General features: G+C 36.1%; 1 protein-coding gene across 1 annotated transcript in view; it reads right to left on the reverse strand.

The window, feature by feature from the left end:
• Positions 1-4,003: 4,003 nt before the first annotated feature.
• The window catches only part of LOC131060044 (ABC transporter F family member 3), a 188,684-nt gene continuing 178,958 nt past the window's right edge, over positions 4,004-13,729 (reverse strand). Inside the window, exons 17-18 of the mRNA XM_057993131.2 lie at positions 4,983-5,045; positions 4,004-4,873 (exon numbers count right to left, since the gene is read on the reverse strand). Of these exons, the coding sequence (XP_057849114.1) occupies positions 4,751-4,873; positions 4,983-5,045 (186 nt within the window). The 3' untranslated portion in view covers positions 4,004-4,750. The remainder of the gene's footprint in view (positions 4,874-4,982; positions 5,046-13,729) is intronic.

Here is a 13,729-nt window from a genome sequence, read left to right on the forward strand (position 1 = left end):
TCTATTGTGATTCTACGAAAAAATATAAGAGGGTCCCATTAGGGGACATTACAGTCATTCAATATATCTATGATACATTTAATTTCAATCTACCACCTAAGTTACCAATACGTTAATATCCAACCATAACAACCTATGTTCATACAAACTGTACAGCAAAAGGAGGTGATGCCAGATTTATGTGATTACTGTTTCACTTCTACTTGGTAACTACGGTGTCAGTGATATTCACACTATCAACTAAAATTTCTCATTGCCTAATCACTCTCCAATGTAAAGGTTCAAGATGCATATTCTAATTATTAACGTCAAGTATAGCTAAATAATACAACCTTTATATGTTTTTTTGAGAGATTTATCTCACCAATTGTCTTCACTATTGATTTAGACATAACTTGTAAAGCAAGACATATTTTTATCCCTCACATGAACACTATGTAATAAAAGAGTAAAACCATCATTTGGGGTTTCCTAAAAATCAATTCCAGTCATAAGTGGTACTTAACTTTTTGTACCAAAATCTCTTCTATTCTCTAGACAGTTCTTATCATTTCACTAGCTGCTTATCACTCATTGTGAAACATCACTAAAATCATATTCAAAAATTGTATAGAGCATGGCTGAACATAGTTATCAATCATGATATCAAGTATGAATAATTATGTTAGGGTATGATCACCATAGAAACAATGAGATTTAGTGAACTAATTCCTAAAGTTCTCAATTCTACGAGGCATAGTCAGCATGATCATCTCACAATTAAGGTGTTAGATTTGTGTCATGCTACTAATCCTCATCTTAATATATAAGAAGCTCATCCCTTGCTTTGTCTTATAGAGATACCCATAGGAATAGCCAAAACTATTCTTAAGGTCGCAATTAATGAGAGGAAACTTCTCTAAAGATTACAAATCTCCAAGAGTTAGTTTGGGGATCCTCACATGAAAAGATTTAGCTAAAATTGACATTTCTTGAGGAGAACCAATCTTGAGTGGGGCGGACTGTAATGTCCCCACTTTGAAATAGAATTTAATGGTAAATAATAATAATAAAATTATAATGCAAAAGAATTAAAATTAAAATCTAAAAGAATATAAATAAATATAATTAAAATTTAATTAAGTTAATGAATGGTCAAAAGACATGGAATGAAAAGTTGTGACTTACTCAAATATGAGATATAAAAGGGAGAAGAGAACCTCATTTCAGAGGGGGATAATTTAAGAACCAGAAGTGGAGATCTGATTTAAATAAGAAGTGAAAATCTGATCATGAAAGGTTGTGTCCCTTTCAAAGAGCGGATATAATGAAGAGTTACACTCTTTCAAAGGGTGCTAATGGTTGAAAGGGTGTGTCTCTTGCCAAAGGGCATACATGATGAAGAGGTGTGACTTTTCCTTCACATTGAGAGATATAAAGGAAAGGAATCAAAGCATCCAGTGATATCACCATCAATCAAATCAGCTCATAAGTTAGAGGTAGTAACATCCTTGTTCTTGGTGGTATACATGGGGACGTGCTTAATTTGTTCTTGGTGGTATACATGGGGACGTGCTTAATATGTGACACCTGATAATGTTCTTATGCAGAATTTAATAGTAATATTAATATATACTGCAATATGTATGACAATCATACTTTATATTTATATAATGTTGACCAGACAAATAATAAATCAGAAAGAACTCTTAAGTTAATACAGTAAGAAGTAATCGGAAGGAATATAGAAGAAGGCAGAGACTATTGCCAGTAATAGAAAACAATCAACAATCATCATTGAATCAGAGCTATTAGATTTCCACAATCTATTCAATAAATGTATACATTTTCTGGATTTGGTTGTGTAAATTTTTTTAACCATAAATGTTTCAAATCACACTCTGTGATTCATCATCATCTTACAACTCCTTGAGCTCTCTTACATCCTAATGATGAATCACGAAGTGTGATTCAAAACGTTGATGGTTAAAAAAAATTACACAATCAAATCCAGAAATTGTATACATTTAATCATCGTTAAAGTTCAACCATCCATTATTATTAATTGGTAACACATCCCTTGTATTACATGTGTCATGATTATAGAGGATTTCATATCAGTCTTTGATGATATCTAATTACATTAGAGACTGCACAAATAATATTATAGAAAGCCAAAAAAAATTGTATTGTCAGTTTATATCAAAGTCACTGTTGTACTGAAAATTCATTCACTCTTGCAGTAGGCATTACACAATCAGTATGAAGTAATTCATTAGAAACTGTGTTTGTTAAGACCATCATGTGTGAGAAGGATGGTGGAATATTCCAATGGTGACGATGGGCTCACATGTGGTCATAAGGACCCATGGAGTCAAGGAACCAGTTACTCCTCCCACACCAATCGCACCAAGATGGAGATGTGTGCAAGGTTATAAACGCTTGAAATGGCAACAATACGGGTCACCAAGTCTAACAAGGAGGTTAGAAGCAAGCATTCCTTGGGCTTGGTAGACAACGGACCCAAGCAATCCTTTCATGCCTTGTATACTCTCTCCCTCTCTGTGTGACAGAAGAATAGATTATAACTACTTAAGAATGAATGTGTTTGTAGGTGTGTGCCTTTCCTTGTTGGTGCAGGTTATCTTAATCGAGTCTCCACTTTCCAAATATAAGGTAAGCTTCAAGGCCTATCTTTGATTTATGAAATTATGAATAATTAATTGAGCATTATGATAAGTATCTGATTCAGATTTACTATTATTAAGTTTAGATAGGAATTGTCTCCTAATAAAGAAAATCGATTTGAGTTATGAATGTATTGAAATTAGGTGATTGTTGCTAAACAAGCTTATATCTAGTAAGGGACATTACAAAATATGTATATATTTCTGCATATCCATTATACCTATGTTTTGCATATCTATACTGTATACTGTTGAGATTCTGAGATCCGTAATAGATAATACAATATGTTCATCTGTTATGATAAATCTGAAATATGATATATTTCTGAGGGTTTATTCGAAGTATAACTGAACATGATAAAAGGTGAGAAGTTACAGTTAGGAAAAAGGTGTTGGGGTTATCTTGTAGGCATGCCTCCTCATGGTTTAAGATCGAGGAGTCTCATGAGGCCAAGGGGTACAAAGATGCTTCCCTTGGGCCTATGAAGAATAGACTTTCTGGGCACCTTACTGTAACAGCCCTCATACCTTCTATCATGCTGAATGAATATGTAAACTATGGGTTGGTATGACAAGTGGAGGAAAACGTTGGTAGGACGCTTCACTAGGTAGGCCACCTCATTGATGATATGGGCCACATGAGGTCAAGGCAGTTAAGCCGCTCTTGAGCCTAGGATAGAGGGTTTCTTGGGCACCACACTCGGTCATCCTATCCTATTCCTATTCCTATTCTATGACTAAGTTCTTTTAAAATGAATTCATGCTTTACTCAATTAAGTTCTTAGGATCTTTTATAATCATGCATTTTATAATTTTATATCTTCTAACTTGCCTATAGGATATCTCTAATCTCATTCTACTCTATTTAGGCATCACATTGTTATATGGAATAATGGAAATTGGGGTTTAATGTTAATATTTATAAGTTCAATGATTATTAATATTATTAGGACCTAAACTAGGATTACTTTGAAACATGTATTATATGTGATAATTTAAGTTAAAAATAAATTACCCCCTTACGACTTAAGCTGAAATTGTTATTCTAGGGCTTGAATAAGGGAGATTCCAAAAGGGGACATTACATTAAGTCATTTATCCTACAATCAGTTATATTGCATTGCATATTAAAACTCAAAGCTATATCAAAAGGTTGCATAAAATTTAAATAATATTATCTCAAAACTCAATATATCTCCCACTGATATACTAAATATAATCAGAAAGTCGTGTGCTGCTAACATGCTCAATTGTACATTGCACTCACTGATTACCACCTTATGCCCTTCAAAATTAAAAATTCTATTTGGTTTGGTCATACATCTTTCACGCAACTGTGATAAATCTTTAAAGTTCTATTTAAGCTATATAAAATATTTGAATTCAATTTTCTTCTAATATTACAACTCATTCTGCAGTACACTGTTGGCAACCACAAATGTTAATAAATCTTTAAAGACTCAAAATTAGGCACATTTACTAACCAATCCTCCTGATAACGCTTGATAATACAGTCCACTCATCTTGGGGACTCTCATGCAAGTCAGTCATGCATTAGCTGGAGCTTTCCTTTGCATTTAAACAGAAATGTTTTCAAGCCATGCATAAGGCTACAATGCGTGTGGGCTTTTTTCCACCTGTACAACATGAATGAACTTACACAAGTTCTTCTATAGTATTATACCTAACACTTTTTCAACAGGTCAGATGAAGACTGGAATGCATACTCCTTTTCTGCCATAGTTCTGACCTTGATTCAATCTCAACAATGGTATCTAAACATTAAAGCTGTTGATGAAAATCTTGATAAACTGTTTCTCTGTACCCAGGTTCATTTGAACAGTGTAGTTTCTTCTTCACGTAAACCCAAAATGGAGGAAGAATTCAATGCAAACAATAATTTCCCAGAGCATTTGCATTGTCTATGTCAAAAATATATGATGAAAATAATAGCTGAAATTAAAGAGAAATAGAAAACCATAGCATTCAATTAGAATTAAATGCTCCTGTATAAAAGTACTGGACTTTCCTTTTAAGGGTAGGGATATCGTGACTTCACATGTACACACATAGGAATCATCTCACTATGCTGCCTTAAGGGACTTTTTATAGTCCTGAAATGTTCCATGGAAGGGTGTTACTCTGCCTTGAGATACCGCCCACAACTCATCAACACTTCCTGATATAAGATGTTCATCGTGACTGACCTGAAATCACATTAAATAAAAAGCTTTATAACAAAACCAGAGGGCAAGAATAGAAGAAGAAGAATAGAATGCACGTCAAAGAGAAAAAAAATCAAGAATAAAACCATACCATTAAAACCCCTCCCTGGAAGAGAACAAGCCCTTGAATAAGTGCCTCAACAGCATCAAGATCCTGTGCAACAAAAACCATAGCATATTTAATTAAAATTAATATTATTACATCATACTTGTGTCATCGAAGAAGATGGAAAAGCAATTTGGGAAAAAAAATTGCAGTAAAATAAAGGAACTGGATCTTAATGCTGCATATACAGACATTGGATCAAAGTATTCAGTAAGAAGCAAACAAACTGATCTAACTAGACACAAAATCCAGTAAGGTTAGAGCAATATAAGAATATTGGTGTTAGATAAATATCTGATCTTGCCTTGATCCAGTGAAGTATTAAGAGAAGTAAATACGCAACTAGAGGCTAAATCATTTGGCTAAACCATTGAAATGATTGTGTGCACAACTTCCCGCACATAATGCAGCTGAGGTCCATGAGTCAATGTTATAAGATAAAATTGACATAATGCTAGGTTACCAATCCACTCCTGTATGTGCCCAGATCTGGTTCTGGTTCATACCTGATCCACTATGGGTGTGGACAGGGTGCTGCAAATTGCACCCAGGTTCATCTAGGTATGCCCTTCAGCATACTTGGGTGCACTTTCCAGCAACCAGGGTAAAGCCAGGCAGAACTGAAGGCCCTTATAATTCCTTTTTTGTTTAGCTCATTTCTCTCTTGCTTTTTTGAACTCATGGATCAACAGGCCAACCTTAAAAAGCTAAACTAAACCCCAAATTTGACATGAAAACAACTTGAAACAAAAAACGAACACATTTACCTCATTGTGAAAATAAAACATACAAACCAAATACAATAGCTGAACTTTTATTTGTACTCGTCATTGCAGCCAAGAAAATTAGGTTGCTATTCCTACACGTGCCAGAGCCCATTTGCTGCCAATGAGATCATGGAAGATTCAGATTTTTCAGTCTTATTCTTCATTATTTTTTCTAGAAACTAAATCTTGTTTTGTTTTTTTGCTTGGTTTTTTATTCGTCTACATTTAATAATTTAAATGAGCTAGGATATTTTCTTTCCATTTCTTTGGAATGTGTTGTTTTTCAGACTTGTCATAGGGATTACCGAGTCAGCTGGTTATAACTCTCTGGGCCTATCCCAACTGAACACAAATCCAAATTCACCACCATGGAAGTATGTTGACATGATATAACTGGGCCAAGTGATAGGGAAATGTTTAGATTTGCAATGGATGTAATGTCAAACATACAGCCCTTATGTTTGAGTGAAAGTGTCATGTCCTGGTTATGGCTAGGGTTTTGAAAATACAAACCGCAGCACTAAAAGCATGAGTAACCAAAGTTTAGGGCTGAATAGAGAAATAAATAACCATACTAGCAATAATTATTTTACTGAAGGCCGACCTAAGACGAGGATAAATAGAGGCCAACTCATGACCATCAACCTTGCAGAATTTAATGCAAGATAAAATCACATATATAACTTTGGCACCCAAAGTTAATCACATATATAAAGGGTAGCATTTGTAATAAAAAGGTGGGGATCAGTTTAGAAGCAGTAATTAATTTAAAGGCAGCGAATTGTTAGTCAGTTGGTCTCCCTCATATTGACGGTCGGATCAACTCAACAAGCCCCATTAACAAGCGGGGTCACCAGACCCGACCAACCGATCGTAATCCTTTTGTCCCAAGAGGAAAAGAGGTTTTCTTAAGGGCTCTGATTTATGGCCACATTGTTGACCACTTCTAAAATTGCATCTTTGATCTTGTTTGTCAATCTCTAAACCTCCATTTCTTTACCCTAAGATAATCTTCTATTTTGTTATTTCCAAATTTCCCATAGGATTAACTATGGGCCGACCGACCAAAATCTTGAAAAAATTGTTCTTCTCAACTTCCCCAATCATCCTTGAAACATTTCCAGTAAACTAGACGGAATTGTAGCCACCAAACAAAGTTTATTCATAAGACTTTTTCAACAAAAATCCGTATACTCACAATGCAACAACTGATCCATAGTTTCATCTACCTTCCCAAAAGAGCACAGCAAAAGGGTCCTTGGAATCCAAGCTTTTGCAGTCTCTCTCTTGTAAGAATTCTCCTTTGTAATGTTGCCCATGCAAAAACACCAGCTTTTGGGAGGTTAGTTTTACCTAGTGAACCCTCGAAACACGTCTCCTCCCCCCCAAAGCCCCACGTTTCAGAGACTGAGACATCTCAGAGACGTGGAGACAGGGATAGATCTGAAAAATAATTGAATCAATAATCGAATGATATTGAATAATCGGATAAATTAATTACGAATATACAACCGCATATAAAGGAATTACAAGACGGTGTTCTAAAAAGAACGAACCATTAAACTAAAGCTTCAACATGAAGCTAAAACACTTAAAACACTAAATAAAGCTAAAAAGCTAAACACTAAAAAGCTAACTATGTGTTCTTATAAAAGAAGCAATAGTTGCACTTAAAAGACTAAACAAACTAAAAAGCTAAATAAGTCAACAACTAAGATGACGAACTAAAAAGTTAAATGACTAACTAAAATTCAATTGCTTGACATGAAAAACTGTAGTCATCATGCACAGAGGACGGAGACCCAAATCGTGCAAAGAAACAGGCACCAAACCGACGACCCACAAAATCGCGTGCTACAAAAAACGGTGGTGTTGGTGTTGGAAATAAGCCACATCCGGACCGACAATGGACTGGTCCAAGAGGGACCAGTAGCTCAGTGGTAGAGCACTCCAGCAGCGTATGGAAGGTCCTAGGTTCGAGTCCTAGCCGGTCCATGTCTTAACATGGTATCAGAGCCAGGTCCAGGCTAAGAGCCCCAAGCACACAAGAGGTGTGGCTTAAGGGGGGATGTTGGTGTTGGAAATAAGCCACACCCGGACCGACGATGGACTGGTCTAGTAGCTCAGTGGTAGAGCACTCCAGCAACGTATGGAAGGTCCTAGGTTCGAGTCCTAGCTTGTCCATGTCTCAACAGGTGGCACATAATGACAAAAAAAATAAAATAGAGAATTGTTGTTGCCATGAATCCAGATGTAGTGCCCAGAGAATCGTACCGCCACCGCACAAAAAAACCATGAAAATCATTGCTGCCGAAACCCTTCGCGTGCAGGGAAAAATCGTCAAATTCAACTAGAAAACCCACAGAGATCATGAAAAATCGCAAAAAATAGGTGCCAAAACAAAAACGTGGGCCAAAAGACAAAATCATGCCAAGAAATGCGAAATTAGGAAAAAAACTGTTGCGCCAAGAATTGCAGAACAGCCAAAACATCATGTATAGAAAAATCGCGGTGCCCAAAATAATAGACGTGGGTTACAATCGCAAACCCCAAACAAACGATACTCAGACAACAATGCCCTCGATTACAAGAAAAACACAGTTGGGGGTCTTCAAAACTTGATTTGCAATGGCCCTAAAAAAACTTTGATCTGCACTTTGAACCAAAAACACTAGAATTTTTTCATAAAAAAATCTTTAAAAAATTCTTGGAAATAAATTCTAGGTAGAAGGCCTAGAATTTTTATTAAAAAATTCTCCAAACCCTATAAAATCCCATTGACCTGCTCTGATACCATGAAAAATAATTGAATCAATAATCGAATTATATTGAATAATCGGATAAATTAATTATGAATATACAACCGTATATAAAGGAATTACAAGACGGTGTTCTAAAAAGAACGAACCGTTAAACTAAAGCTTCAACATGAAGCTAAAACGCTTAAAACGCCAAAATAAAGCTAAAAAACTAAACACTAAAAAGCAAACTATGTGTTCTTATAACAAAAGCAATAGTTGCACTTAAAAGACTAAACGAATTAAAAAGCTAATCAAGTTGACAACTAAGATGACGAACTAAAAAGCTAAATGACTAACTAAATGACCATTAATAGAACCACTAAAAAGGTAACCAACTAAAAGAATTAATTATTCTAATAAGATCATCCTACCACCAGCGTCGAGATGGCTGGAAGTCTCTGAGATGTCTCGGAGATGCCCAGGCGTCCCTCGAGCGTCTCATAACACTTCCAAGCATCTCCCAATTTTCAACACGGCAAAAAGTGTTTTCTTTTTTAATTTCAATTTTTTTTTTGCATTTTCAAGTTATTGTCAAACCCTAATCTTATGTGGGCCCATGTATGCCTTCCAAAGCTTACAAAACCCCCTCAATTCCTCATTTTCTCACATTTGGTTTTCTGATTTTTTAACCAACTAGCTACAAAGGAGAGAAAAGAGTATTTGAAGGAGTGAAAAGAGGCTAGTTGAATGAGTGAAAGTGCAAAAGGAGTGACAAGGAGCAAGAAGAAGAAGAGAAAGATTCTACTTCAAGTTGGAAAGATTTTTCAAGCTCAAGGTAGGTGTTTTTTGTTGTTTTATTCTCTAATTTTCAATTTTTTTTGTTGTTTTTTCTTTGTTTCATTTTCAAAATCAGATTTGATGTTGAATCTTGAGGGAAAAATGAAGAATGTAACATGGGAATCATTCTTCATTTTGCCCTCAAGATTCAACATCAAATCTGATTTTTTCGTTTTCAAATTTGTTCAAACTCAAAAATAAATATTAAAAATTTAAATAGGCTGAAACTAGGCACATATTGACTTTATTTTTAATTTTGTGAAATGCAATGTCACAATGAGCTCTCATGATATGACTGAGGATGAGATAGAAATGCATTCTTATAGTGAAAATGAATTAGACTATGAACCCAAGGTTGAGGGGGGTGAACATGGGGCTGATCCTAAAGCCCAAACTAGTTCCATGGCAAGTGCACCAGCTAATATAGATTGCCCCTCCGAGATATTGGCTGAGTATGCTAGGGTCCTTTTGATCCTAAGTCTCCTCTCAAATAGTTTGCAACAAAAATACCAGGCACAGGACGTCAGCTGGTGGCATAAGGAAGTGGAGATGCAATTTTTGCAATGTAGAATGGTTTGGCAACATAATTAGAATTAATGCATACTTCCTTTTTATTCGAGGAAAAGGTGTGGAACCATGTGCTTTTTTGGAACAAGCTGCAAATGTCAAAGGTGTGGAACCATGTGCTTTTTTGGAACAAGCTGCAAATGTCAAATATATAATTGAGATCAACAAACTTTGGGGTGTTCCTGAGGACAATGCAGTTGCAATGCCTACTACTTTTACTAGTTTCAATTTGATCAAGTTTCATTTTAAATGTAATTCTTATACATCTTTTCATAACTAGTTATTCAAGTACTATATGTATATCAACATCGCCCCCCATCACCCCCCCACCCCTCGCCAACCTCAAACTTAGGCCCTTTGTCCCCTCGTCTCAAAACACGGTGGAACGTTGTTTTTACCCCAACATAAATGAATTGGCCAACCTTACTTAACTATAGCCTCTTCTCTAAGTTTGTATCCTAACCTTACAATATATTGCCCTGATTTTGATCCACACCTCTTGAGCTTGTCTTTCCCTTGTGAGATGAGCAAACTCCTCTTCTTCAAAGTTTTAGCGAACGCTTTAAGTTCCTCACTTACATTTGTCCCTTGCAATAATTTCCATCTCCAAACCTCTCAACCCATTTCTAAACTGCAATCAACATAGTTTCTAACTGCCTCCCCCCACTCCCTTACCAAGATCTCCTTAATCTATCTGAACTACTCTTTACCTGCCAAGTTTTCATTCATGATCCATGAATCTTCCCAAAAGAGAGTAGGACTACCATTTTTTATGTCATGTGTAACATGATCATATATAATGTGCCTGCAAAAGCCTATGAAGTTCCAAATTGCAGAGCCTAATTGAGGGTTTTGAATGCAAAGAATTCTAGTCCTATCATCTGAGTCTAGGTATTTCTTTTGGAGGATCCAAACCCATTTTAATAGCTTTTACTATACATGCTCCACACCATCATTGCCCCAAGGGCTTCGTTCAAAAGGGCCCACTGTTTGAGCCCAACTCCCCCAACATCCTAAGGACAACAAATCTTATACTGCACAATTAGAGGAAATTTATTTTGGTCTAAACTACCGTTCCAAAAAAGACTTTCTCATCTTTTTGTCTATCAAGCCACAAATCTTCTAAGGGATCTTCATGCACAACATTGATAAGTTTGGGATGGCAGAGGCAATTGATTTCAGCATCATAATCCTTCTAGCTAAGGAATCCATTTGCCTTTCCATGCCTCAAACTTATTTCTACAGCCAAGATATGATCCCAAAGAACTGCCTTATTTGCTCTAGCGTAGAGTGGGAGGCCCATTGCCAGGTCACTTCCCTGTTTTGATCTCTAAAATTTTGACTTTTCCCTTTAAAGTCTTATTATGCCAATTGACACTTTGTTCAGAGGTTCTACAATAATTGTCAAGGGTGTTTTTATGACACCAACCACCCATCCATTTGCCACTCCAAATAGCATAGTGGCATCAGCGAATTGCTGATTTGAAACAGCCTCAACTCCCAATGCAACCTTGACATCCTTCCACTTACCACCCTCCTTCAAGATGCTCCTACCTAGAGCTTCTGCCATAATAATAAAAAGAGGATATGAGGTCCCCTTGCAATAGACCCCACGAAGCCTCAAAAACCCCTTGCAAACTACCACTCACTAGAACAAAGAATCTCGAGTTGAAATACAACACCTTACCCAATCCAAGCATTCTTTGCAAAAATCAAAAGTCTCCATCACTACCAACAAGAAGTCTTGGTCCACCTGGGCATAAGCTTTTTTATGTCTAATTTGATTATCACCTTGTCTTTTCTAATAGTGTGAATGGCTTTATGGGCCATAGCAATGCCTTCGTCAAAACCACTTTGTTCTTTGGAAATGATGTCTAGGAGAATTGATATCATTCTATTTGCCATGACCTTTGTGATGATTTTGTACATTGTGTTACACAAGGAGATGGGTCTAAAGCCTTCAAACCTCTCCACTTTCAACATTTTCGCTTTACTCCTAGATTCCTCTACTACCAAGATTAAATCCTCTTTAACAATATCCCAAAAGGTATGGAAAAGACTTGCCAAGAAGCCATCAGGACCAAGAGCCTTCTCTACTCCCAACTGAAAGGTAGCCTCCTTTACTTCTTCAACAATAATGGGCTGCTTCAACCAAAAGTTTTGTGCATTAATGATTAACGAAGGGATATTATTCAATATATCAGCTCTAATTGTTGCCTCTATCTTTGTTCTCCCATTCAAGGGCTCTTGAAAATAACCTATTGTTTCTTCATTTATCTTTGATACAAATTGGAGAAGTTCACCATTCTCATTCTTGATTTCAAAGATCCAATTCCTACATCTCTTAACTTTGGTCGAGTTATGAAAAAAAACTACTATTCCTATCCCCATCCTTGAGCCAGCATTCTTGAGATTTTTGCCGCCACAAAATTTCCTCTCGCCAGAATCTCCTAGAGATCTTTCCTTAGTGATTGTTCCTTGTCAAATTCAGCAGTCCCCATACCATCTCTTATAATTTTTTCATTTAATGCTTCCACTCCCTTCTCAATGTTATTTTTGTTCAAAAATATTTTTGAAATGATTATATTCCATTCTTTCAATTGAGCTTTAACAAATTGTAATTTTTCAAATAAAGGAGGAGCTTAGTCCCAAGTTCAACTAGGGCCATGTGCCACCACACCTCAATTTTTTTGCTTATTTTCTTGTGTAATGTCCCCAATTCTGGAGAGGAGTTGATTAATTAATTTAATTAGTTAAGTTGTCCAAATAATTATTATTTTTCTTGGATAGCTTAATTAATTATTTTAATTAATAATATTAAGTTAATTATTTATAAAGTTATCAAATAAATTAAAATTAAAAGATGACTTTATATTTAATTAATTTAATAAAGTGACTAATTAAATATTATTTCATAAAGTCACTTCTAGAAGCTTCTGGATGATGGGGAGAAAAAAGGATTTAAGGAGATCAAGTTGAAGCTTCAAGGCATATGGATTTTGGATTTGATGAACTGTCTGATGCTTTGCATTAGTTGAATCTCTGAGGACGCAAACCTTCAGCAGATTGATAGAAGGGTTGTACGAAACCCTAGTTGTTCTTCTTGGGGTTGGATTCATGACGGAGTCTACATCAGCACCAAATTTGTGAAGCCTTCTTTTGAAGACAAATTTGCAGTAAGAAGATATTCTTTGGTTGAGGAGGTGATACTTCAGTCATCTCAAGTGTGCTCAATTGTGGCCAAGGGCCAACTCACTAGAGTTTGATTTTGGAGGAGAAAAGGGAGACTTTTTGGTGTGTGAGTCTTCATTGGTTGGGTTGCATATATGCTGATTACACCTTCTGGTTTACTGAGTTTATCTCAGTCATTTTCAGACTTGCTACAGCTAAGGTGAAACCCACAACTTGCTCATAGAAGATCACATTTGCATCTATTCATTGTGGGATTCAAGGCGGGTTCATCTTAGAATCCATTGAAGGTGAATAAGGAAGGTTGCAGGTGTAAATCAGTCAAAAAGATCTGAAGATTAGTCCATAGCAGACTTCCATAACCCACGATTTCATTCTATTTCCACCATTGGAACATCAAATCATACAAAGGAGGGCAGCGCTAGTGTTGACAATAAAGGGCAATCCCCTTGGGGATATTTTGAAGGGAATTTAAGAAAGGAATCAAGCCCAAATCAGATTTTGAAGACAAACTGATCAGACTGCTGGGACACACAAATTTGCTCCTAGGCATCCATATTGGTATCGAACTTGGCTTTTGACATTGGCATCTTGATTTGGGGGAGATAGCGATCATTCTTGGTGAAAAGGT

Source organism: Cryptomeria japonica, chromosome 8 (genome assembly GCF_030272615.1).
Source record: "Cryptomeria japonica chromosome 8, Sugi_1.0, whole genome shotgun sequence".
NCBI lineage: Eukaryota > Viridiplantae > Streptophyta > Pinopsida > Cupressales > Cupressaceae > Cryptomeria > Cryptomeria japonica.